The sequence below is a fragment of the Orbicella franksi genome, chromosome 10 (assembly GCF_964199315.1).
Source record: "Orbicella franksi chromosome 10, jaOrbFran1.1, whole genome shotgun sequence".
Taxonomy (NCBI): Eukaryota; Metazoa; Cnidaria; class Anthozoa; order Scleractinia; family Merulinidae; genus Orbicella; species Orbicella franksi.
Window position 1 is genome coordinate 19,494,642 of NC_138154.1, and position 24,940 is coordinate 19,519,581.

A 24,940-nucleotide genomic window follows, 5' to 3' on the forward strand; every position below is an offset into this window, starting at 1 on the left:
TGGTGAGACTGGCAGAAACCTTAACACGACACTGACTGGACATAAACGAGCCACGAGAAATGGTGATGCCAACAATCACATTGCTGTACATCATCAACTGACAAACCACAACATTGACTGGGACTCTACTCAGTGCTTAACCTACAGTACAAACTATTTTCAACGACTGACTCTGGAAAGCTGGTACACTAACCTAGAACAAACGCCTCTTAACAGATGTCAACAACTACCGGCGCCTTACAAACGACTTATCCATGACGGAAACGAAACCGACAAACGGACTTCTAACAGACCGACTTAACAATATACGGACGAAAAACCGACCTATTTGACTAACAATAGACGGATCGAAACCCACCAATGACTGATGACAAACTTTACACAAGTCTTTCAGTCAATACCATCATGGCTATACTGACCAATCACGTTCAACGGACCAGACTTATAACATCATCGACTGACAAACACTATTCACTTGACTCTGAAGATGACTTCCGTTCAGGTTGTCGAAACGTCAGTCACCAACAACAGTTCTTTTCAGAACTACACTCACCCGAACGATCACACTATACGAACTAGTAATAAACAATTATAGCTCAGATTAGAACATACGAAGCTTTCTTATCTACGACTGTTCGGCCCGATACTAATATGACTGAATTGATCATCTTGCGGTAGGTGTTGAAATCGTTCAAATTTTCTGTACAAATGACAAAGAAACAATGATCTTAGAACTGATTTTTATGATTGAGAACATTATCTTCAAACTAGGCTGTTCAAACACTGAAAAAAAGGGTTAAAATGAGAAGTAAACAGCAGGCTTATACTCACGTAGTGAAGAGTACGTGAAACGAGGCACTTTCCCGTAGTAGAAAGCAAGGCTACGGCGGGAAAGCCGTACTGGTACGCGCGTCATGACGTCACCGGAAGTGATCTTTACTATCTGCCGCCGTACTACAGGCTAGCCGTACCATATCTTAAAGTCCCTAATGACCCTTTTACCACGGGAAACTGCATTTAGTGAGTATGACCAATATTTCCGGAGGTAAATTTCCCGAGGTTAATACCCATGGATACATCAAAAAGATCACATGCAGCGCCTTTGACATTTAATGTAGTAAGTTGCATCGGTGTTTTGATGTCCAAGGTATTACGAGCAAATCACGTTTCTCTGTTTGTCATTAAACCATTGACTCCTGGAGCTTTTTGCCAAAAACGCATTTTTTGGACATTTTGGAGATTTTCAGGCTGGATATGGGGCAAATTAGCTCCAATCTACTCAAAAAGGCATTTGCAACATGGCAGCATGTCTTTCTTTCCACGAGCATCGCGTTTTACGACATTTGCGCTCAGGCATGCGCAGAAATCAAGTTCAAAATCGAGTTTTTGGGCGAGAAAGTGACCTACGGCTTTTCGATTTTTTTTTCTGTTTTCACCTTTCCTTTTTCTCCTTTTGTTTTCTTTTTGCTGCAGTGATTGACCTTCTACTTAGCTTGCTTCCCGTTTAAAACATTCTGAGAAAGCATCATCGAGACAGGTAATTTTTGCCATGGAGTAGCCACGTGTAGGGGCAGGAAATTTTGCTCTGAGTTCTCCACTCAACTTTTTGAGCATTTTTGTGCATATCTAAGCCTCCATTGGGCCGATCACTCTGATCTGGGTATCATTATAAAGACCTTTTCCTCCTGCAGAAGTTGAGCATAGATGATGCCAATTTTGGTCAAGGGTGATGACGTCAGAGGTGGAAGAAAGGCCAAGACTCGTCACGGCCGGTTATGGCCGGCACAGAAGTCAATCGGTTAATATGTAACCGAGGAAAAATAATTTTCCTCAGTGTGCCATTTTTGTTACCTTCGCAAAATCCCTTGTAACCGTTGTTTCACAACGTATACTAAAACCCAGCGAAAAAAAAACAAACAAACAAAAACAAAAATTAGCAGGCATATATATATAGCCACAAGTTGTTAGGGCGGGGGGGGGGGAGGCAAGGAAAGAGTCATTAAAGTAAACACATTTTGCAGGTTGGGCTAGTTTTTTGCAGCAGGGGCGAAAACAAATGACATCATCGAAAAGCAAGTGCACACGAGAAGGTTATGTTTTTGGTTGTGATTCTGGACCGTGCAATCAACAATAACGTGGCCTGTTTCGTCGGGATGCCAGATGACCTGTTACATAACTGGGACAATTAATGTTCACGAACAGAACTTTTGAATCGCGTTGGCTTGGGGTTGTTTACTGTGGGAACAGCTTTATTTCATGTGCTACATTTGTCCTGGGATGTTTTGATTAGTTCCAGTGGAGACAAATAATTCAGTTAGCCTCAGCTCTTACGCAGAGTAGTTTTTTTCCTGCTGTTTTTTAGATTGTTAGCAGCCGCGATCGATCGCAACATTAACACCACAATTTTCGCTTACGTTCCAGTTCAGCGGTTTAAACGGATCACGAAAGTGATGTTTTCCTTTGAAATTGCCTGAACGATGGATGTTTTCGAAATTAAAAATAACTGATAACGCAGACAGGTTACTAAAGCTTGACGAATCCTCGAGTGATCGCATGATGCCTCGCGCTGAAGTGCGCGCTAGAGCCCTGGCGACTCATGGAAATATCACTGTTTTGAGGCACCTTAATGTGCCTAATATATCACAGAAGACGTCAAAATGTGGTAAGAACTTCAGTGACACACTCGGCTATCGCCTCGTGTGCCACTTTTTGGTTTTTTCCATATTTTGTGATCCATTATTCAACAGACACAGGGCAATATGGAATCTATTCTTTAGATAGAGAACGATGAGAGAACCAGATTCACGGATTTCCAATAGAACACACTTGACTGGCTACTAAATATAGCGAAGGATTTAGTTCATCTTACCCGCTCACGGAGTTAGCCATGTAAAAATGGCTGGTATTACACGAGAAGCTCGACCAATCATATTGCCGCATTTGCATCTGTATACTAGTAGAATTCTACAAACACAACTAACAACAGCACTTTGACCACGTCCAGCTCGTGACCTGAACATCACGATGGGGATTGCTTACCACTAAACTTTGATAGCGAGTACTTTACATCTCCTTCCGCGCCCTCCCCGCCACCCATCCCTTTTAATTTTAGGGACCAGTACAAAAATATATGAGTAAAAACTAGATATTGACTAAAAATTGCTCTCTCTTTGATACCCTGTAATACTGGTTCCTTTCAGTCAACCTGAGCCCAAGCATCTTTTTCTCCTTCTAATTACGCTACAGTTTCCCTAACATGTGGTATTTTTCAGGAGTTCCTTCCTGGCTATCTACAACTTAACTGTTGCCATACTTGCTTGTGATGACCACGAAGGTGCTTGGGTCGGAATAGAATTTGTTTTTCTTTCTCACTGAACAAGCACTTTTTTCCATGGGAGTTCCTCGCACTGAGTAGGGAGCGCTCTTCTCATAAAGCTAGCATCTGCATATATTTTTCTGTCGCTTCACTGCTTACTCTTTTTGCCATACACCTCAAGACAAAGGCCCCCGGGAGAGAGGTTATCATTGTATCCGGGCAAATGAACAAAAACCTCAGATGCTGTAAGCCATACAAAAAGCAAGTGGACTGGAATAACTTCTCCAACAAACTTGAAAATAGGGAGGGTCTATTATAATCTGGCGGGTACATTCACATTTATCTGGCGGTTAGCGATTAAGAAATTATCGTGCGGTTGCGGGAAATCAAAAATTTTAGTTTGCGGTTTTCGTTATTTATTGCGTTTTTTTGAGGGGGTCATTCAAACAACCCCAGCTCTCTGTGTTTGTGAGCAACCCAGTAGACGTCAAACTTTTTGTTCGCTAATTTTCTTTCTTTAGAGACAATTTGTGATCTTCTTGTCTGTGAGGAGAATTACGATTATATTGAGCGAACATGTCGTAAAGAAGTTATTCCGTGCTGTTAACAGATCGGTTATGATAATAATCGTCCTACCAGTGGGGTGGTTTCGGTTTTTAGGAGAAAAAGAAAGCGGTCCGTGGTTTCGAATGAACAAAATATGGCGGTTTGTGTAAGACCCTCAATAGTCCCCTCAGTAACATAACAGTCAAATGTCGGGCATGCGCAAATGGGTACATTTTTTGGTAGCCGCGCGCAGATTTCCCGCGCAAAACATGGGAAACAACCGGTGTCACGCAATATTTACGAAAAAAAATTGAAAGTTCATAGAAATCTGTAAAAGGAAAAGAAAGTAGGTGAAAGGAAAACTTAAGACTTTTCAGACACAAAGTTTATTAAGTTACCGGTGTTCTGTTGATTTACCATTCTGTTTTTAGCTTTACCAAAAAAGGTTTATAAGTCTTGAAAACCCGTGTCATGCTGCGAGCCGACAGCGTAGTATATTTTTATTTGTTTTTATTTATCCGTACGGTGCGTGACGCCAGAAACGGACGAAAAACGGTGTGTAAAAGAAGGAAAAATGGGAGAAGAAAAACACAATTGCAATGATTCGGCTTCGCTCAGACGAGCTGGAAAAATTTTGGCAAGGACTGTGGGGATTCCATCCGGATCCTGGATTTGTCTCAAGCACAGCAACGAGATGAATCGAAACGACAAACGATGTTCATGTCCATCGTCATGGGGGCATAGCTGGCCAAAATACCGATCCCAAACCGCCTGTACCTCTTCTTTGACCAGGTGGGAAAATCTTTTCTGCACTACAAACCTGGGAAAAACTGGTGCACTGAATGCAAAGTCGAGGCGGACAAAAAAAATTCAAGGAGCACGGAAAATACACACCGCGGAAAAGAAAGACCTGCAACAAGCAGAAGTTACAACAATTTTTAAATCTTATTTCTGTAAGCTCTCGTTGTACAGACTAAAACATAAACAAATATATCAATAACGAGGAAAATGTAATTTATAAGATGCCGATGACCCACGAAAAGAACAATGTCATGAAAATATTTTGGCCGCCTTTTAGTTGCTCCATTGCTCGCACATGCGCAGACGTATGACCGCTGTGTTCCCCTCAGTAGGGTCCGCCGAAAAAAACGTCATTCTTATCGCGGACCAAAAGGATCACGGCGTCTGGGAACAAAAAAAGTCCCTTCCTAAAATCAACGTAAACATAATTTTGAAGATCAGAATGTGCTTGGCAAAATCAGACACTCGCCACTGTCACTACAATAAATGTATATGAGACAACGTATTTTTGCGATCGCCGAAAGAAGAAAATTCTAATCTTAGTCTATCTGGCTTATTTTCTCAGTTACAAAAATTCAACAGCTTTCCTTTTTATTTCTTTTTTATTGTAGTTCCACATCAGTTTTTGACCTGGAAGTCGCTTCACTAACTCTTCCGTAGGTGCGATGAATAGTACAGCGGTTATTTCCGCTCTTGTCATCGTCGTGGTGATTGGATTATTAAAGTGTAACGCCAACAAGACGAAGCTCATTGTTGTCGTACTGAAGAGAAGGTACACGAACAAAGCGACATCTGTCGGGATAAACCTCGCAATAGAAGCCGCCAAAAACTCTTCGGATTTGAAAGCTTTCTTCGACAAATATGAGATAGTCATAGATGGCCCTTATCACACAAAGGTACGTTTTGTAGAAGAAAACGTTTAATATCTAAAAGCTGTTGACCACCCCTAAGGTCAATATGGCTCAGTTGGATATTTGCCAAATTCTTTTATTGCGTGTTTATGTGGAACAAGACGTAGGCTTTGAAGCGAGAAAGTTATGCCCTCCAGAAACCTGCGCTATTAATCACTACAAAAGGAAGCTGCCGACATGCAACTATGAGAGATAGAAAGAAAGGTAAAATATTAGGAAGAATGGAAAATTCCAAAGATTTTATGGCAGCTTGAAAACTTGCAAAATTACAAGGATTTGTATGGAAAACCACTGCAGCCTCCTTCTAAGCTTTAACGTCCGTAAAAACTTCCTCTTAAAGGATATAAACCTGAAATTGAAAATTTATCATATAAGTTTTTTGTGAATGTGTTTAGCATTTCTAAGTGATGGATTACCATTGACTAGATCAGTGTGTTCTTGCAAAACAAGTCACGTGACCAACTGTTACAAGTGGCCTACAGGCTTCCCTTCAAAACTAACATAACTTGGAAAACAAGGTAGACGGGTTTTGTAAGTCGTCCAAAAACTTCATCTATAACTTGCAACAAATGTTTATTCGATAAATTGACAAGCTCATTTACTGACAAATGGGGAAAAAACTACTGTATTTTCACCAGTATGGCAGTTCAGTTTTCAAGGAATGGAACGTGATTAACATCTTTGAAACTCTAAATGTCAAGGTAATCCCTATGTGCGTTTAAAATATGTCAAACGTGTTTTAACAATAAAAAAAACTACATTTATGAAAGACAATGGCACCCAAAGACAACACAATAGGTTGAGTGTATTATTAAAATCTGTTCCTCAACAGGGGGTCCCAAGCAACGCTTTTTTTTTTTCTACCTTTGCGTTGAAAGATAATACAAAGTACAATGGATCACGCCCGTTGATTCTGCTCGGTCCTAACACACCCGGCGAAGCCTCCTCGGTATTGAATGTGGTACGATTTTACGGGAAACTTATGGTAAGAAATGAAATAACCAAGATTATAGTAACGGAGTAGTGATCTCTATTTATAGAGCATAGATATTAGTCCCAAAACCTTTTCTCCATTCCGACGCTGTTTCAGCGTTTCAAGTTCCAGCTTGAGCCACGCACATCCGAGTTGACCGAGTATCAAAATAATAATAATAATAATAATAATAATAATAATATTTAGTGAGGGAATCCAACTCACCAAAGGCGGTTTTCAGTGGAGCCCTCCTAAATAAAAATCACCTAAAAATGACATAAATAAGAGTTACCTAATATCTAATATCTTGATAATATCTTACCAAAAAAGATATTAATAAGATACTAATATCTTCAAATCCAAATCTTTATATCCAAAGAAGATACTAATATCGTATCAAAAAAGAGCCCAGGTTCTAGTATGGTCGTGACGTCCCTTCAAGAATGACATTTTTAAAGCAAAATGAATTTTCTGCTGAATCTACATGTTAAACGCGTACCCTGGAACCATTTAAGACCTTTGCAGACAACAGTAACTCTCCATTTAATCAGTTAACCTACAATCAGGCTTTTTGTCAGGCGAACGGGCTAAGGGCCAACAAAAACGCTAGATGCATTCATCGACATTTACTTCACGAGTCGTCTGCCGCCCCTTGGCTGCTTACCTGTCATACGATAAATGTGAGCCAATCAGATTTTACCGGCAATTCATGCTTTTCCTTTGGGCGCTTCCGCTCATCGGGATTAATTGGCAACCGTCACGGCTCAACACGCCCCCTATTCAATGGCGTTACTTAACTTTCAGCGTATGTCGTATTGTATTTCAGTTTCTATTACTCTCGTAGTGGTCACATCGTTTTTCTACCTCGTGCAGTTTTTCTCGCACCCATCCTCTCCTGTTTTCTGTATTTCTCAGCGATAGGGTGGGTAGCGGAGAGGTTTATTTCTCAGTTTGTAGATTCTATGATTTATCTTGTGTCTTCGGATGTGGAAATAAACTTCTCTCTTGGCCAAAAGCAAACTGTGTTGATTATGTCTTGTTGGCGGGGACAATTCGTCCGGTTGCTAGAGCGAAAGCGACAAAACGCGAGTAGTATATGGCGCTTATATGGGCCGTAACCAATCAGGCGCCGAGAAACACAATAAGCTATTGTTTGGAGAACAATGGATTGTATTGTTCTCTAAATCCAATATGGCGTTGGTTAGTTTTCAGCCAATCAGGAGACGACTTGAAAATTGAAGATGGCGGTGACCCTGAAAGTGCGGCCATGTTGGAAAACAGTCCACCAGCCTCAACGGCGGACCTGGGATCGGTCTCACGGATTTCCATGGCGACACAATCGTTAAAAAACCGATAAAATACTTACAGTATATTTTCACGGATTTCCATGGCTACACAATCGTTACAAAATCGATAAAATACTTGCAGTGTCCGGCCCTAAAACGCACAGCTGCAGAAGTCCTTGCCGCTGTCCGCCATGATGAAGACTGAGAGAAATAGGTCCGAGTTCCACCTCTATAGGCTACCGCCAAGCACGATGGGACGATGACGTCATCGGGAACCAATCGGAGAAGACGGCGATGTCAGCATCCATGATGAGATACTTACCGGCTTCCCAGTACCCCTCTCTTAAGGAGAGTATTAAACCTTGAGATCTCTGCGTGATGTCATAACGTTAGGGATTATCCCTTACATAAAACAAAATAAACAGAATTAATAATAAAAAGCTTACCAATTTCTGAAAGTCTTCCATGTGATTGGTCGTTGATTTACTCCATCAATAATCGAAAGCGATATGACAAGAGTGTTTTCAAAAATTGGTAATATAAGGAAAGGAATTAAATGGTTGTCACTGGCTAAAAATATGGTTATCGGACGTTTCGGCCACTACTGTTGCCTTCTTCAGCAAAAGATGGAAAATGCAAATGTTAAACGGCGTCCTGCTAGAATATGTAATAGATGTGTGATAAAACTAAATGAGCAATAGTCTCTAGAGTATTCTTAATGAGTGTAAAAATTCTTAATGCCATTGTACACGTTCGGTAGCGCTATGTGTTCGTTTATAGCGTTCCTGTCTCGCAAGGAATGCCAAGCTTCAAGAATTAGTCTTTGTTTCCATACTGATGATCTGTCGACAATTTCAACGTTCTCCAAATCTATTTGGTGACCGTTGAGCATATGGTGTTTGGCCAATAAAGAGTTTTTGTTCAATGTTGCTATAGCCTTTGCGTGTTCTTTCATACGTGTTTTTAACGCGCGTGATGACTGGCCAACATAAACACAGTCACAATCTTTACATTTTGATCTTGTAAACAATGCCTCTGGAAGCCTCTTTCTCGATGTTGTCTTTAGGTTTTTTGAGTATGTTCGAGATGGTACGAATAGTTGGCGGCCAACTGAGTAGACAACAAGAAACGAATGATACCGACCATCGTGGTTTTGTCATCCTCCCCTACGCCAAAGGTTTTTCCGAAAGAGTCGCAAACGTTCTTCGAGGTTTCAATATCAAGGTCGCCCATAAACCTATTCGTACCATCTCGAACATACTCAAAAAACCTAAAGACAACATCGAGAAAGAGGCTTCCAGAGGCATTGTTTACAAGATCAAAATGTAAAGATTGTGACTGTGTTTATGTTGGCCAGTCATCACGCGCGTTAAAAACACGTATGAAAGAACACGCAAAGGCTATAGCAACATTGAACAAAAACTCTTTATTGGCCAAACACCATATGCTCAACGGTCACCAAATAGATTTGGAGAACGTTGAAATTGTCGACAGATCATCAGTATGGAAACAAAGACTAATTCTTGAAGCTTGGCATTCCTTGCGAGACAGGAACGCTATAAACGAACACATAGCGCTACCGAACGTGTGCAATGGCATTAAGAATTTTTACACTCATTAAGAATACTCTAGAGACTATTGCTCATTTAGTTTTATCACACATCTATTACATATTCTAGCAGGACGCCGTTTAACATTTGCATTTTCCATCTTTTGCTGAAGAAGGCAACAGTAGTGGCCGAAACGTCCGATAACCATATTTTTAGCCAGTGACAACCATTTAATTCCTTTCCTTTTTTTACCAATTTTTAACATGCCTGGCTACACACCGAACATTTTTAAGAATGTTTTCCGTGCTTTCGTTCTCATTTATGAGGGTTCAGTAACGTTGTTCTCCAAATCCAAGATGGCGCCGGTTAGTTTTCACCCAATCAGAAACTGGTCAAAATTCTTGTTTTTCGGCCATTTCAATTTCAGGAGAAAACAGCGGTTACAAACATAACAAACGGATTTTCCATGGTATATTAAACTTGACGTTTCGTATGCTACAACATACATCTTCAAAAGTGACGCTTACAAAATATGACAAGATTTAAAAAGACTAAAACTAAAGCGAGGTATTGGTAACTAGCTAGACGACAATGAACAAAAGAAATTACATCCGGTGTGAAATAATAAAGAAAGAGTTTTTCCTACCGACGTTCTCATTTAGGGCGGGTTTAAGTCCCGTATTAACAATGTTTCCTTGATTTTACACTGTAAATCACATTGACCACTTGCTACTGAGAATCTCAAAATGGTCCCATTTGATGTTGTGACGGGTACAAGTTGAATGATCAGTAACAGCGGAGGCGTGACCAACTTGAGTGAGAGCTTTGAAGTGCTCCGTCTTTCTGTCGTGCAATCTTCTTTTGGTTTTACCGATGTAGAAAACATCACAATCCCAGCAACTGGCTTTGCAGACAATCTTCGATTTCTGCGAGCGGTTGAAACGATCTTTGTAAGGAAAGAAAGACTTAATTCTGTGAGTGTTCTGAAAAATAACCTACGGTTTACAATTAAAATTTTCACCAAAATTGAAGGGATTAGTTTTTAAAGTAATTAAAGTGTTAAAAGGCTGCACTAAAATACACCTAAAAAGAAGCAAAACAAGGATGGCTAGGAATGAGGAATCTAGCTTAAAACAGTCAGAGTTGTGTCTTGGATTAACCATGTAGTTGCTAACAATCAACAAGCGTTAATTAATTAACTTTAAACTAACCATCTTTTATTTCTTTTCAACAGGTGACATACTTAACAACTACTTCTGAAGTGAGCGAACTCGAAAATAGTTTCGGATTTACGTTTGCGCCAACAGCGTTCACATTCAATGCTGCAAACTTTCGACTGATGGACTGCTTCAAGTGGAAGAGAGCCGCGATCGTGTATGATTTCCTGGATACAGGAGGACTTTATGTGAAGGTGGGGCCTAAAATACATTAAGTATCCGTTAATAAACCTAATAATAATAGTTCGTTTATTACGAATTATATGATATCAAAGTATTAATAGGTGAAATAAATAAATAACTAAATAATCTGGTGGTAGACGTAGATTGATATATTATGATTTTTTCTTAAATAGTGATCATGACTCTTTTAATCTTAAGCCTAATATTCTTTAGAGTTCCGCTTGTTCTGTTTCAGCACGGTCTTACCAAACATTTTTGATATTCACTCCTTGAATGGCATTCATCGAGTGAATATCGTGTTTTCCATCGTTCACTTCGAATACTAGATTTCATTTACATGTAATACTCGACGCCATCCTCTCCCTTAACTCGCTACTCTCGTGCTAAAGCTTCGAAACTAACCTTCTGAGTTTGATTGTGTAGATTGCTGTAATTGGGTCAGTGTTAAATTAGCCCGCTGTGTCATTTTAAAGTATAATTACAGGATAATTACCTAACTCGGTTCGATAGGTATACGGAGCAACAATGGCCGAGCGGGATGAACAGCAATTCATACAAAGCAGGAGCTATATATATGTCATAGAAATAACGCAATGGAATAACAAATTCGTTTATTTCATGGTGTGACTAAACTTCACTCAGAATAGTAATTGCGAATTGTTCTTCATATCAACTTTCAGGTAGTGGGTGATCTTATAAACCATCCGGATTTAGATATCATCGGATTTGAAGCAATTAATACAGGTTTGCTGAGACACCAAAATGTAAAAGAGGACATCACAATAAAGCTTAACAAACTGAAGGTAATAATTCACCCTCAAGACTAATCCCCCACACAGGCCTAACGTAGTCCATCTTGGGTATTAGATCACTCCCGGTTTCGGAAATCCTAGCACCGGAGAGACTAGAAATAGCCAGTCCTGTAACGCAGAGTTTGCTCTCGTGGACCGCCAAAGCAGCTCTGTGGTACCATTATACGCGAAAGAACTGGGTACCATTGCTAAAATTAATCCGAGAGGGATTACCTTGAAAATAAAGCCTATTTTATTATATTTTTTTCATCCTCTCTTGCCTCGCTTGAAATCACTTAACTAAACTGAAGTAAATCAACTTTGTTTAACAAGGATAGCACACGAAAGTCTAGCGACTGAAAAACCTGGACTGCTCCTGCACTGGACTCGAGACCAAGCGGGTCAGGCTAGCTAGAGCCCTTGCCAGGTCATTGCTTTGTGTTTTGGGCAAGATATTCTTATCTTACAGTACCTCTTGAGGGGCATGAATGGTTACCGACCAATGTAATGCTAGGGCTAGCCCCAGCCATGCGATGGACCAGCATCCCATCCAGGGAAGAAGAGAGTAGAAATACCCCTGGTTGCTTACCGAAATCCGGGATAAGCCTCAGCGACATGGACCACTTGGCCCATCATACTTTACCTTTACCAGTGAATCAATCAATCAATCAATCAATCAATCAATTTATTTATGTCAAAACCCTTGACAATAAGTAAGAGTATAAGAAAATGCGTAACATAAAGTTATCTACTTCCACTATTTTTCGTGAAAAAATAGAAATGAATTTTAATATGGACTTTTAATTAGGAATTGGACGCTAAAATATTTCTGGGCGAATTCAATAAGAGGGGAGCTGCTCTCGTGCTTTGTGAGGTGAGTTTTTTTAACAGTGTAACTTTAACTTGTCTAGTTATTACCGTCCAACCCTAAAAAGTAAATTAAATGTCAATGCTTTTTTTCATTAACCATGGAGTGATTCGAGAACCGTGGAAACAAAATATAAAAATCAAGTCCAGAGCAAATTGTTTTTGGCTGAAAGTTATCAGAAATAGAATTATAGTATCTTTCACTCAGCTATATTTTGGGCGTCTGGGCATTATCATGTATTTTTGCATTTGTGATTAGCTTAACAACGATGTTGAAACAGGCGTCAATTACAGGTGTTCAAGATGGACTTGTATGGACCGGAGTTTGTTTGGATCTTGCATCCGGATGCCGGAACCATAGAGGACTGGTATAGGCTTGCTGACAACGAGAGAAAAACGAATAACAAGACCGAAACTTGTACCAAAGAGCAGTACCAAAAAGCTGCTGATGGAGCCTTCATATTCGAGAAGAATATCTTATATCGATCTGATGAAAATACAACTACTGCTTCCGGTCTGGTAAGAAGCATGTGTCGACACTTTGTGAGGGATAAACAACAATATCATTCATGCTAGGTTTAAGGAGATAATAATTCTTAGGCCCCGTCCACACGTATCCGGATATTTTTTTTCTTTCCGTATTCAAAAATTTCCCCGTCCACACGTGGCGTATTCAAATCGAATTCGCATGTCCACACGCATCCAATGGTATCCGGATTCACTCTAGAGAAACGAGGCCTACACGTTCTGCCGCCATATTGGTTTATTGTTCGGTAAGAGACTGGGCACGATTTTGCTACGTCATCGGATTTTCACCGTCCACTCGTTATCGGATTCATTGCGGATTTATGTTTTTCCACTCTGGGCCGGGTTGTTTCGAAAGCCGGTTAACGATGACCCAGGATTAAAAGTTAACCGAAGCATTAATTTTTCTTGGATAAAAATGTTTACTGCTTACGTTTTGTGTAGTTTGAGCTTAGTCAAGCTCAAAACTGAAGGATAAACAGCATAAACAGAAAACATCACCGAAAAGTTACGAGAGCGGATTCAAAAATATCCGAATTCGCTGCCTAATTCGGCGGATGCGAGTGGACGGAAGCCGGATCCGGAAAGAAAAAGTTGCCGATTCAAAAATGTCCGGATACGTGTGCACGGGACCTCGGTACGAAAAGTGCCCGCATTATTTAAAGACGGCTCTGTGATTAGGCGGAGGATACCGCTTCAGATTGCAAACTAAGAATTAAAAGCATTTAGTTTAGGGACGGAATACCTCTTAGCTTAGGCAGGGAAAACCGTGCGGCAAACTTCGGATCAATAGCGATTAAAAAAAAATATTTCAATTTTCAAGCTATACTTAATGATTTGTTCAATAACAGAGCATGTATGCGGAACACTATTACGCGCAATGCGTAAACACGTTGCAGGTAACTGCTAATTTCTTGGTTATTTTTAATACAAACCAGACACTAATGTTTGGTAGTAGTGCCAGACATTCAGAAATATTTTTCACCTAATAATATACATGAAAAATTACTCGTCTCTGATTGGCTGAGAGCAGTGCAGTTCAAGTGTAACACCAGTGCAAATTACACATCGAAATTATGGTTTATGATTGGCTGAAAAACTATAGATTTTCCCGTAAACACCTCACTCTCGGTTAATAAGTAGTTAATTATGTATGACTGAGAAAATTCCGAATGTCCACTCGTTCATTTGCACTGTAATGCAAATTGATCATTTGCGTTATACTGTTTTGCTCTCAGGCAATCACAATGAAGTAATCTTCTTGGTCATATTGTGTAATTTTTTTTTTCAGACATTGAGGGAAGTCTTCAGTAAACCAGAAGAGAAAAAACTCAGGGACGACTCAGACAAGATCGAAATGGCAACAGCATTTGATACGATGTGGGCCATCACACTAGCCTTGAAAGAAGCTAGCACCGCATTGCAAACAGCCGATAAGCCACTGAAGTATAATGTGGAAGAAACAGTTGGTAGTTCCGCGGTAACTAGGACTATAGAATCAAAGCTCCGTAATGTGAGCTTTGAAGGTCTTACGGTAATTGCTTAATTATTTGCTTTTCTAATCCTCTGATTCCCATAGCGGAGCGGCGGCGGAGAAGTGTTAGGTGATGACTCAAACAATGACTGTGAAAAAGACCAACATTTTAAAGCGAGTTAGGTGTGTAGGCCCGGAGGGACTCCCATATAAAAAGGAGGGGGTTGCTCGTCGGAAATTTTGAAAACAACCCCTGAAAGGTACCATGATCTTGTTTTTTGGGGGTGGCTTGAAATCTTTTTCATCCCCAAGAGGTACCAATTGTAAAACAACACATTACCTCCTGTTAATTTGTTTTCGGTTCAGTGCCCTAAATGGTACTGCAAAAGCTCCCGCTGCTGACCTTTTGATGCTGGACACCCTAGAGAAGTACCAAAACCGCTTTTTAACTCCTAAAAGGTACTACGAGCAGCCCCGTTATTTTTATTTGAGAGTTCCCCCAGACCACCGTGGGGTGTATAGGACGGTACTCGCCAAATTCCAGCATGCAACGGTCACACCTACCACTTCACATTTACCCTGAGGGCACTCCCTTATATGGGCTATATAGGTATATGCGGCACCAAAGGGTAGGGTTTTTCAGCCATTTTGATTATAAATAGGCTATCGATTTTGGCCATTTTGGTCATAAATAGGGTATGGCTCTTGCACTCTTAATCTAATTCTTAAATTAACTATGTTTTTTAGAGGAAGCTACTTTTTCATCATTATCGATAAGACCATCAACAAAAGCCTTCATAAATTATGTTTGGGGCAACTGTGCCAGCCGCAACGGTCATAAATAGGATATTAAATTTTTGGTCAGGTCATAAATGGGGTATGGAAAACCACAGATTTTGGTCATGAATAGGGTAAGGAAAGGTTTTGGGAAGCGGGCCGCAGACCCTACACATTATTTGTGGGAGTAGCTCCCCAGGACACCCTAACCCCATAGATAACGGTTTCTTTTTGTGTTTTTAGGGTCCGATATCGTTTACTGGCAATGAGGAGAGGGAAGGAATAATAGTAGTGAAACAGTTCCAAGGTACATAGCTTTCTTGATAGAATGTTTTCATCTCAGAATGGATCCAATTCGGTTTCTAGTTCATTCATTAGACTGGCTTTAAGTTGACTGTGGTAGGCGCGGTAGCCCGGTGGTCAGTGCGCTCAGTGGACTCCTGATCGAGCGGTCTGGCTTCAAGCCCTAACCAGGGTCATTGTGATGTTTCTTAGACAAAACACGACTCTCACACAACCTCATTCCCAGGCTCTCTATCCTCTGCCTCCCTTGGCCGTTGGAAGAAGAGAGAGCCTGGGAACGAGGTGGACGCTTACAGTGCCCTACATCACCAGCTGGAGTACAATAAATTTAATGCTGAAGGTAACCCTGCGATGGACTAGAATCCCAGCCAGGGGAGTAGAAATACTTCTAGTCGCTCAGTGCTACAGAAACCGAGATAAGCCCTAATAGCTTGGCCTGCTTTACCTTTTTACATTGACTGAAAGTAATGTATTAATTTGGTTTTCATTTACTGTGAAAAATGTGTTGCTAATCTATGTGCGATATGTACATGTTGTCTCGTGTAAATTAGCAGTAAATTCCTTTGCTTGTCCTTTCCATTGCTGGAGTTTTAATTGGTCAGCAAAACTCCAGCTACACGCTATAACCAGTCATATCCAGGAGTCCATCACCAGGAGCGTGCAACTACCCCATATTCCTGTCACGGCGTTTTCACAGACCGATGTATCTTCAATTTAAATTTACTGCGAATTCAGACCCCCGCAGGAACCTCAGTGACCAATTACAAGCACGGACTTAAAAATAAAGAGGGAATTAGCGTATTTTATTGTTCTATTTTTATTTTGTCGACATGTCCACCTGAGGCCGTCATTTTCTTCCTTACCGATGCGCGCTCATATAGACCAGAACTGAACTATTTCGCGGGAAAAGAAGCCTAAAAATAGACCGGTCTGTAAAAATGCCGTAACATAGGCTTAGTATGGCAGTTGCACGCTCCTAGTGATGGGCTCCTGTCATATCTCATTGAGCAGTAGTAGCTTATCTGAATGATTGTTTTTCTGCTTTGTCCCTTGTCACAGATGGTGGAACGAAGCTAGTCCCAATTGGCCAGCGTTTTACAAAACAAAACAAGTTTGAGCTGTTTGAGGCCACCAAGAACTCTTTATGGAAAGATACAGAAAAGGTGTTACTATTCAATGGGACTTTGTTCGGCCAATGAATACCTCACCTAAATCAGCTTAAAACAGAAAAATGACAAGTCTTACGCTTGTTCTGCGGTGGCAGTAGGTATCTTCGTTTTTGTGTCGTCGTTTGCAAAAATGTAACTTGGAATCGACCAAATTCTCGTTTCGTGTAGAACTTGGGCTAAGCTAGGTGACACATTTTGATCAGCTTCTCTCAAACTCAATAATAATTCTATAGTAGTTTTTCTAGTAGTGTTATGGCTACATTCGCATCTATCATCATGTCAATAACAATTCATCAAGTTTAAACGAAAGAAATCATAACCGTGACGGTGTTTGGATATCGATCTGCGCTATCTCTTTAACACATATTCTTACCTTTTTGTTTCTCCATTATTTCGTTTGAGTTGGCTTCAATTGTAAAGAAATATCACGCACTCGATTCAGTGTTTTACCACATTTCTAAACACCTAATGGTTCGTCAAAAATCTGATTCCACTCCGCGTCACAGTGTTTGGAAATGTGGTAAGATAAGATCTCTCTTGTTTTATCTATTACATTAAAGTTGTCCTTACACAGTCAGCTGTATAGCAAGGGACATACTGAGTTAATCCAGAATAGAATTGTTCTAGATATTCTTGGAATTGTTAAGCAAAATGTGGTGTCCTCCGGGTTGTTGTGTGTTTTTTTTTTGGTGGAGCGATCTTCAACCACGAGCGAGCGAGTTTTTGAGCGAGAGCAGAGTCATTTACCCTGGTTTGTTTCATGTCTTAGCTGTGAAAGGTTTAATGAATTTACCCTTGTTTAGTGAAAATTGTGTTCACATCTTTAGAAGTTCGTGAATACCTAATCAGCTCAGAAATAACTAAAGCAATACAATTATCTACAGTACACTTCCCATGACAAAAATGAGTGTATAACTGAGCTAGAATGGGAGATTGCCAAGCGACATGATGCGATAGGATCCAGTGATATTTCAGATGTTTATACAATTAAGCCCCTTCTCATGTTTTCTACCCACTTGTTTTAAGAAACTCTAGTAAAAAATGTTTTAGATAAATTGGGCGGATAAACGACATAACTGAAATTTGTATAAATTCTTTGAGTTTCTCTCTTTTAGATTAGTAAACTAAAAATGAAATTTATTACCTTACCATGCATACTTTCAGGCAATAAGCCACCCAAAGATCACTCAGTTCAATATCAGGAATTTATGATGATCCCGTTACCTGTTATAATAGTCATGTGGCTTATGGCAGCTGTTGGAATCCTCTGTTCTTTGGGTTTCCTGCATTTTAACATCAGCAATGGAAAGAGTAGGTAAGACATTTACCGTCGAGGCCATGTACTGATACCGTAAATTCTCGAAAAAGCGCCCGGGGCGCTAATTTCAAATTTAAGAGAAGACGCGGGGGGTGCTTATTCGAGGGGTCGCTTAATCGAGGGGGGGCGCTTATTTAATTTTTCCCAAATCGTGCACTGACATGATCATTTTTTTAATAAATCATCTCCACGCAAACAACAACATAAGGTCTTTATCGACGTAAAAATCTGATCCTAAAATTTACATCGCGGCACCATTAGAAATTCACGTGGTCACGAACTGAAACAATATACAAATATAATACTACAAGACGAAAACTATACATCCTTTGCCGTCCATCACCCGTCCACAAAATAGGGGGAGGGGAGGGGAGTGCTTATACGAGGGGGGGGGGGGGAAGCTTATTTTAAATTTTGGCCGATAGGAGGAGCGCTTATTCGGGGGCGCATATTCGAGGTTGGGGGGAGGGGGCGCTAATTCGAAGATTTACGGTATATGCACAACAACAGAAACTGATTTGTTTAGAAGAGATTTCCAAACATTGAAAACCAGCGACATAAAGTCCGCTTTTGGAAAATACCCTTTAATTACATTTGACAGGAAAGTCATAACAACATACATAAAGTCTCCGCAGTTCAAATATGTGAACTTTCATAAATTAACTTGTATCTTCACTATCTACGGGTATATTACGAACTAGCAACGTGATCAGCTGCCAGTTGGCTTGATAGCTCAGCTGGTAGAGCACTGCACCGGTATCGCAGAGGTCATGGGTTCGAATCCCGCCGTTCAAGCCTCAATTTTTTTTTTAGGCTTTAATTTTACAGTTGCTTAAGTTTTGTATAACTGTGATGATAAATCATGTCTTCACATCTTTCCACCCAGTTGAAGTATATAATATTTCATATAATGACTTGTATCATGACAAAGTGCTTATCGATACTGACACCAATTTAGTGCTAAAACTGGCTACTCTTTCAGTTCATGGTCGTGAACACGTTTGAAGTAAAATCTATTCGTAGTTTCTCAGTACATATTCATCCCTGGAAAAGTTATTATCCGACCTTCTTTTTGTTGCCCAATGCCCAGCTGATGACCAACCACTGGCGAAGAATAAATCTCTTTTTTTCCTCTTTGCAGAATCATTAAGATGTCATCACCAAATCTCAATAATATTATTATTCTGGGCTGTATGCTTTGTTACACCTCAGTCGTTTTGCTTGGTTTAGATGCGAGGATCCTTTCTTCAGATGAGTACGGAAGCAATTGTAATGTAAGATATAACTTTTTGTCGTTTGTTTTAAAGAAGCTTCCAAATGACTATCGGCCAACTAAAGCCAAAAAGCACCTAGCCAATCATAAGGTAAGGAAAGCTAACTTTATTTTAAGTCGTCAACGTGGGGGAGTGGTTGCTTAATCTCCCGAGCCAGGGGCTCATGACAAAAACGCACTACTATTTACATTAACATTACTACTTACAATTACTATATTCGCTAAGATAAAATCATAGAAAACGCAACAATTTTTTTTCTTTACACGTAGCAGCCACTGCGTTTTGATCAGGGAAACCTAATTGCGTGTAAGGCGAAGATAGGTCTGATTTTGCACACATATGAAATACGAGACGGAGAACCTCCTAAACTATCTTACAGAATGTTAACACTTAATTTGGTCATCAGGCTCGAGCTGCAGTGCTTTCTATTGGATTTTCCTTATCATTTGGTGCCATGTTCAGCAAAACCTGGCGAGTGCACAAGATATTCACAGCTGCCACGACCAACAAAAAAATGGTGAGATTGTGAACTATAGGGACACACTCACTTGGTAAATACTACATAGTTTAATTTCATTAACACACACGACAACAACATACGCGGGCGAGGAGACCAAAACATATGCATAAGATTATTCTTGCTTGATTTCTCACCGAAATCAGCCTTATAAATAGCTTGGTGGCAGCAAAATGAACATGTCTGTTTACAGTTGGATTAAGCTGAAGCAGGATTATGTAGAGTACGATATAACAACTTTCTATAGTTTGAATGAGCGACCTGAGCACACCGCGGTAGCATCATAAACCTTTAGACAGGAGCACATGTCGCTTCTGTCAATAAGTCCTGTCTCATAAACAGTAAAGATCTGTTTGAAACATTCCGATTTAAACTGTATGTTTGATCTCAAGTAAATGCTTCGTATCTGGAACCGCGAACGCCGGAGATCACTGTTTTCATCTATCCTCGACCAGCTGTTAAAGAGGGATGGTGTATATTCGAAGTCAACCTTTCATTCAAGAACATACGGTATCAAAATTTCGGCTACGGAAGGTGTGGAAGTGTCCATGACATCTTGCCTTTTATGTTTTATCTCAGGCCATCAAGGATCTTCACCTGCTTGGTATTGTTGCAGGCTTGCTAGCTGTCGATGTGGTGTTCTTGTCATACTGGATTGCAACTGATCCGCTCCAAGCCAAAATACTGACATTTGAACATATGGTGAGACATTTACAATGCTCTTTACTTACTTTAATATCTGCAAGATCGCCTTTTAAATCATTGAATGTTCCAAATTAAAGAGACTCTATCAAAAACAACTTCTCTTTTCTCGACACACGCGTTTTATGCTTCTCGTATTTACCAAGGCGCATTAAATGTTACGCATATTGTGCGTCTTAAACGTAATATATATTCGTCTTAAACAAATACGAGCGGAGCCATTCTAGTTTCTATGGGGGCTAGAATATCCTAAGTTTTCAAATATTTTCGCTTGCACACGATTGGTTTAAACACGTCACGTGACTGAATAGCTAAAACTAGGGAATATCCGAGTAAAATTCAACAAATTTCTAAACCGCACGTGTTGCGAAAAAAATAATTGAAGGATAATACACACAATACCCTCCATTTGGCACAGAAATATGCTCGGATATTTGTCCTTGGACATTATCTGTTCCTGAAAGCTCACAGTTCTCCTCGAGTGCTATCTACGCTCTCGGAAAACTGTTTGCTTCTCGGAACAGATAATATCCGCGGACAAATATCCGAGCATATTTCCGCGCTAAAGGGAGATTATTGTTTATCTAAGTCAATGTCATAAAAGAAGAGAACGCATCAAAAACGTTTCAGATAGTTTTAGAGTGCGCTTATTACGACACTCAAATTACCTTTTAAAGCCGCTCTATGTAAAATAGCTATAATCTTGGATTATCTATCTGCAGATCCGAAAGAGCGAGGACATTATTATCATCCCTGTGTTATACCAGTGCACGTGTCAATACAGAACGTATTTCCTGGGCGTTTTATTCGCCTACAAAGGCATCCTTCTGTTATTTGGTCTTTTCTTGGCCTGGGAGACACGTAATGTTAGCATTCCTGCTCTAAATGACTCCAGGTACATCGGGATGTCGGTTTATAATGTGGCCGTGCTGTCTATCATTGGTGCTATTGTGGCTTTTGCTATGGATGGCTCGGTACATTATGAAGCTCTATATGCCATTTCGTCACTGTGTCTGATCGTGTGCACCAGCGTTACTCTCTTACTCGTGTTTGTGCCAAAGGTAAGAATTTAGTTCAGTTCTGGCCCTCTCTCTTTCACGCAACGCTGAAGCATATTTTTGCGTGACAGAGAGAGAGATCCAAAACTGGACTAGCAAGGATTAAATCTGAAAGCTAGCCACAAAATAAGAACAACACCTCAGGTAAATTAAATGTTCCATCTTTTGGTACAACAGAAGAATCGCTGCTTATATTTTTGTGATTGTCTGTGAAAAGTGTACGATTAAAAGATGAAAGATTACTTAGTTAACAAAATATAAAACTTCATTCGATGTTCTGTTTTTCTTTTCTTTTAACTTTTAGATTTACCAGTTTAACAAGAGGGACGAGGCAGTCAATGCCTGTGTTAACCTCGACCTAATAGAGGGGCAGATTTCATCCTGTAAAGCAACACAAACTGATTGGGATGTCCCAGAAAGCGCAGGTAAAAAAACAAAACTCTTACCAGCAATGAGATTTTTCCTTAATTTACTCTCTTCTGAGCTTAGGCTCACCGCAAACCCCCATGATACAAATCTTGCCCCAAAATATCCATTACTTTTAGAATGAGCGATGATGAGTGAAAATTGATGGTGGTATAAATGAAGGTTGGTGGAGATAAAGATATCTGAGAGGCTTCCGAAATTTCTAATCGAAATATTTTTGTTTCTTCGCTAGGAGCCGAGCCTATGACTTTCCAGGCAACAGTGCATTGTTCTACCACTGAGTTACAGCATATTCACGGAGAGTAGGCCTTTGAACAATAAAATAAAAATAGCGATAGCGTAGGGGTAATGAACGTAAAGTCTTATCAGATAAAAAAGATCTGACTGTAAGCTTAACCGGCCATTCTATTTTACATCTGCCAACCCAACTTGGCATCCTCACCCTCTCTTTTAGGGATTCCTGGAAACCGCTTTCGTAGAAAGAATAGCAAAAATCCTATTTCCGCATGAAAAACCAGGCCATTGCATTGGAAACCCCTCGAGAACGCCAAAGTTCTAAGAAGAAACCCCACATCAGCTTCTAAATTAAGCAATACCCCCGCGGACATCGCATTTCGTCATGAGGGATTTCCAGGGTGCGGTGCAGATTTAAACTGGAATGACCATAGCTTGAAGCGACTAGAACCATATTGTTACTCCATCAGGATGCTAGTACCACATTGGCCGAGGTAAACCCGCAGTATGTCTGTCAAATATAACCATGAAAACTTGTCGGTACCCATTTCCCATTTATGCTTTTTGAGATTTTGAGGCGATTTTAGAGGTTAGAATGCCTTCTTTCCCTCTAACTTGTAGTAATTCATGAATTACTTTAGTTACCCAAGTTAGCAATTACCCAATCAGAAGCCATGACTACTGTCCTGGTTTCCTGCGATATCCAGTCATTCAGTTGACCTAATATCAACGGGCGTCTGGCCGTATTTGGTCTGTTGAATTCATGATCGAACTTTCTATGGCACGCTTTGCTAGCACATCAGGTTCCTTTGGCCTCGCCATTTTATAATTAAATCTTACCTACCCCAATTTGGAATAACTCCCCCAGACGATATCAAGTCACTGACCTGATATGATCGGATAGGTATTTACAAGTATCGCCAAATTCTAGTACGGTAAATACCTAGTCGTTTCTTTCCGGTACGCGTCGGCGGCATACATCAGTATCGACTACATTAGTATTGAATTGTATGGAGAAGCAACCACTGGGGCCTATGTCGATGGCCGTTGAATAGTGGCAAGGGTTTTTCCAAAATCAGCAAGTGACGCTTTCCATTTGTAATTCAATATCCCGAAATTGTTTTAGAGTGATGAGAGACTGAAAACTGGTAAATTTGGCAAATGGTGAGGAAATTTCCGCCGTTCCGTTCCGGACGGAAAAAGAGAACTACCTCTAGAGGTAGTCTATAATTTTCGAATGGATTTTCCGTAAAATTACTGCTCCATTTGACTGTCGACCAAAAATTGCAGGCTTTTTTGATTAAATGGTAAGCACCGTGTCTTTCGATAAGTGTGAGGACGAGTAATGAAGATAAATAATGTGATATCATTTGTTGATGAGAATTATATATTCCATTGGAAGGCAAACGTAATCACACACGATTGGTCTAAACGCGTCAAGTGACTGAATATGGCCCAGCCAAAAATCGGAAATATCCGATCGAGTGATATTCTCCAATTTTGAAAAGATCCCATGTGTTGCGAAAAATATGTGAAGAATAATAATCACAACAGCTTCTATTTGACTTTAATTATATGCTCGGATATTTGTGCTTGAACATTACCTGTTCCTGAAAGCTCACAGTTTTCCTTGACTGAGCTTCGCTCTCGGAAAACTGTTAGACTGTTAAGTTCACAGCCCTCTGTTTTCTCGTATTTTTATTCGATCGTTGACAGCGAGGCTGTGAACAGTCTATAGAAAACTGTTTGCTTCTCGAAACAGATAATGTCCACAGACGAATATCATCCGTGAATATTTTCGCGCCAAATGATCATGATGTTTTATACTGATCGGGATGTTTCCTTTACTGTCTGTATCTACAATTTTAGTTGAACCTTATACGCAAGTTAAATTGGTGATTCTTGCTAAACTTGACTGATGAAGACTTCGAGATCAGTAGTCTCACAGACGGCTAGATTTAATTTAGAGAATAGCCTTGCCGTTCTTGATGATTAAATTTTGAATAAAGGATTAGGTGTGGTTCATCTCTGGCCCGATAGGTCAATTCTTATGAGAAAATTCTTTGTTTTATCCGTTGATGTTTTAAGTTAATTTAACTGTAACTTACTTTTAACATGACATCATAACGTCCCATACCTAAATGTTAATTAAGTAAAAGTGAGTTTCTTTAGAGCGGTTTTCGTTTGAGCGTCAAAAAGTAATTGGTTTTGCGTCAGCTACGCTGTGCAATTGGCTGTAAAAACTCGCGCCACTTTTTCATCCAATCAGATGAAATCAAAACCAATCGTGACTCGTTCACACGCGTTTTCCCGCGCTTTGCGTCAGCTACATGTAATTACTTTGGGCTTTGATTGGTTCACTGGATTGTCTGCGTATTTTGTGATTGGCCAGAGTGATTACTTTGGTTTTGATTAAGGAAAACCGCTTCGATGAAATAATATTTTCATCAAAATATCTTCTCTAGTAGGCCAGTTTACTTTTATTAAGTTGAAATTAATGTAAGTAAATGGTTGTAAGACTGTCGCGAGGTTGAAGCATACATATATGAATACCGCTTGTAACGCTGTGATTGTTTAGAAGAAAGAAACTTAATTATAAGATAGGAGGTGTGAAAGAAGGGAAGCAGATAAAAAGAGTGGAAGGGGCATTAGAGAGGTTTTCAAATAAGTGTCCATACACAGAAAAAACTGAACACAAAGTAAACCTGTTATAGTAGAAGTC

General features: G+C 40.0%; 1 protein-coding gene across 1 annotated transcript; it reads left to right on the top strand.

Annotated features, from left to right (window-relative positions):
- The first annotated feature begins 10,656 nt into the window (after positions 1 to 10,656).
- Positions 10,657 to 22,108, top strand: LOC145501726 (gamma-aminobutyric acid type B receptor subunit 2-like). Its single transcript, XM_081481131.1, has 12 exons — positions 10,657 to 10,794; positions 11,464 to 11,586; positions 12,736 to 12,960; positions 14,258 to 14,500; positions 15,461 to 15,524; positions 16,580 to 16,683; positions 17,862 to 18,004; positions 19,149 to 19,281; positions 19,688 to 19,798; positions 20,378 to 20,500; positions 21,223 to 21,561; positions 21,863 to 22,108. Exons 1-12 carry the CDS (start codon positions 10,723 to 10,725, stop codon positions 22,106 to 22,108), a joined length of 1,926 nt encoding a protein of 641 aa, XP_081337257.1. The 5' UTR covers positions 10,657 to 10,722.
- Positions 22,109 to 24,940: the final 2,832 nt, after the last annotated feature.

What these genes read in the sequence shown, in the direction of transcription:
- LOC145501726 (XM_081481131.1), top strand. Translation starts at nt 10,723, where the DNA reads ATGGACTGCTTCAAGTGGAAGAGAGCCGCGATCGTGTATGATTTCCTG. An exon ending in CAACTACTGCTTCCGGTCTG is followed by an intron (nt 12,961 to 14,257) that starts GTAAGAAGCATG and finishes TTTTTTTTTCAG; the next exon opens with ACATTGAGGGAAGTCTTCAG. An exon ending in TACTGACATTTGAACATATG is followed by an intron (nt 20,501 to 21,222) that starts GTGAGACATTTA and finishes ATCTATCTGCAG; the next exon opens with ATCCGAAAGAGCGAGGACAT.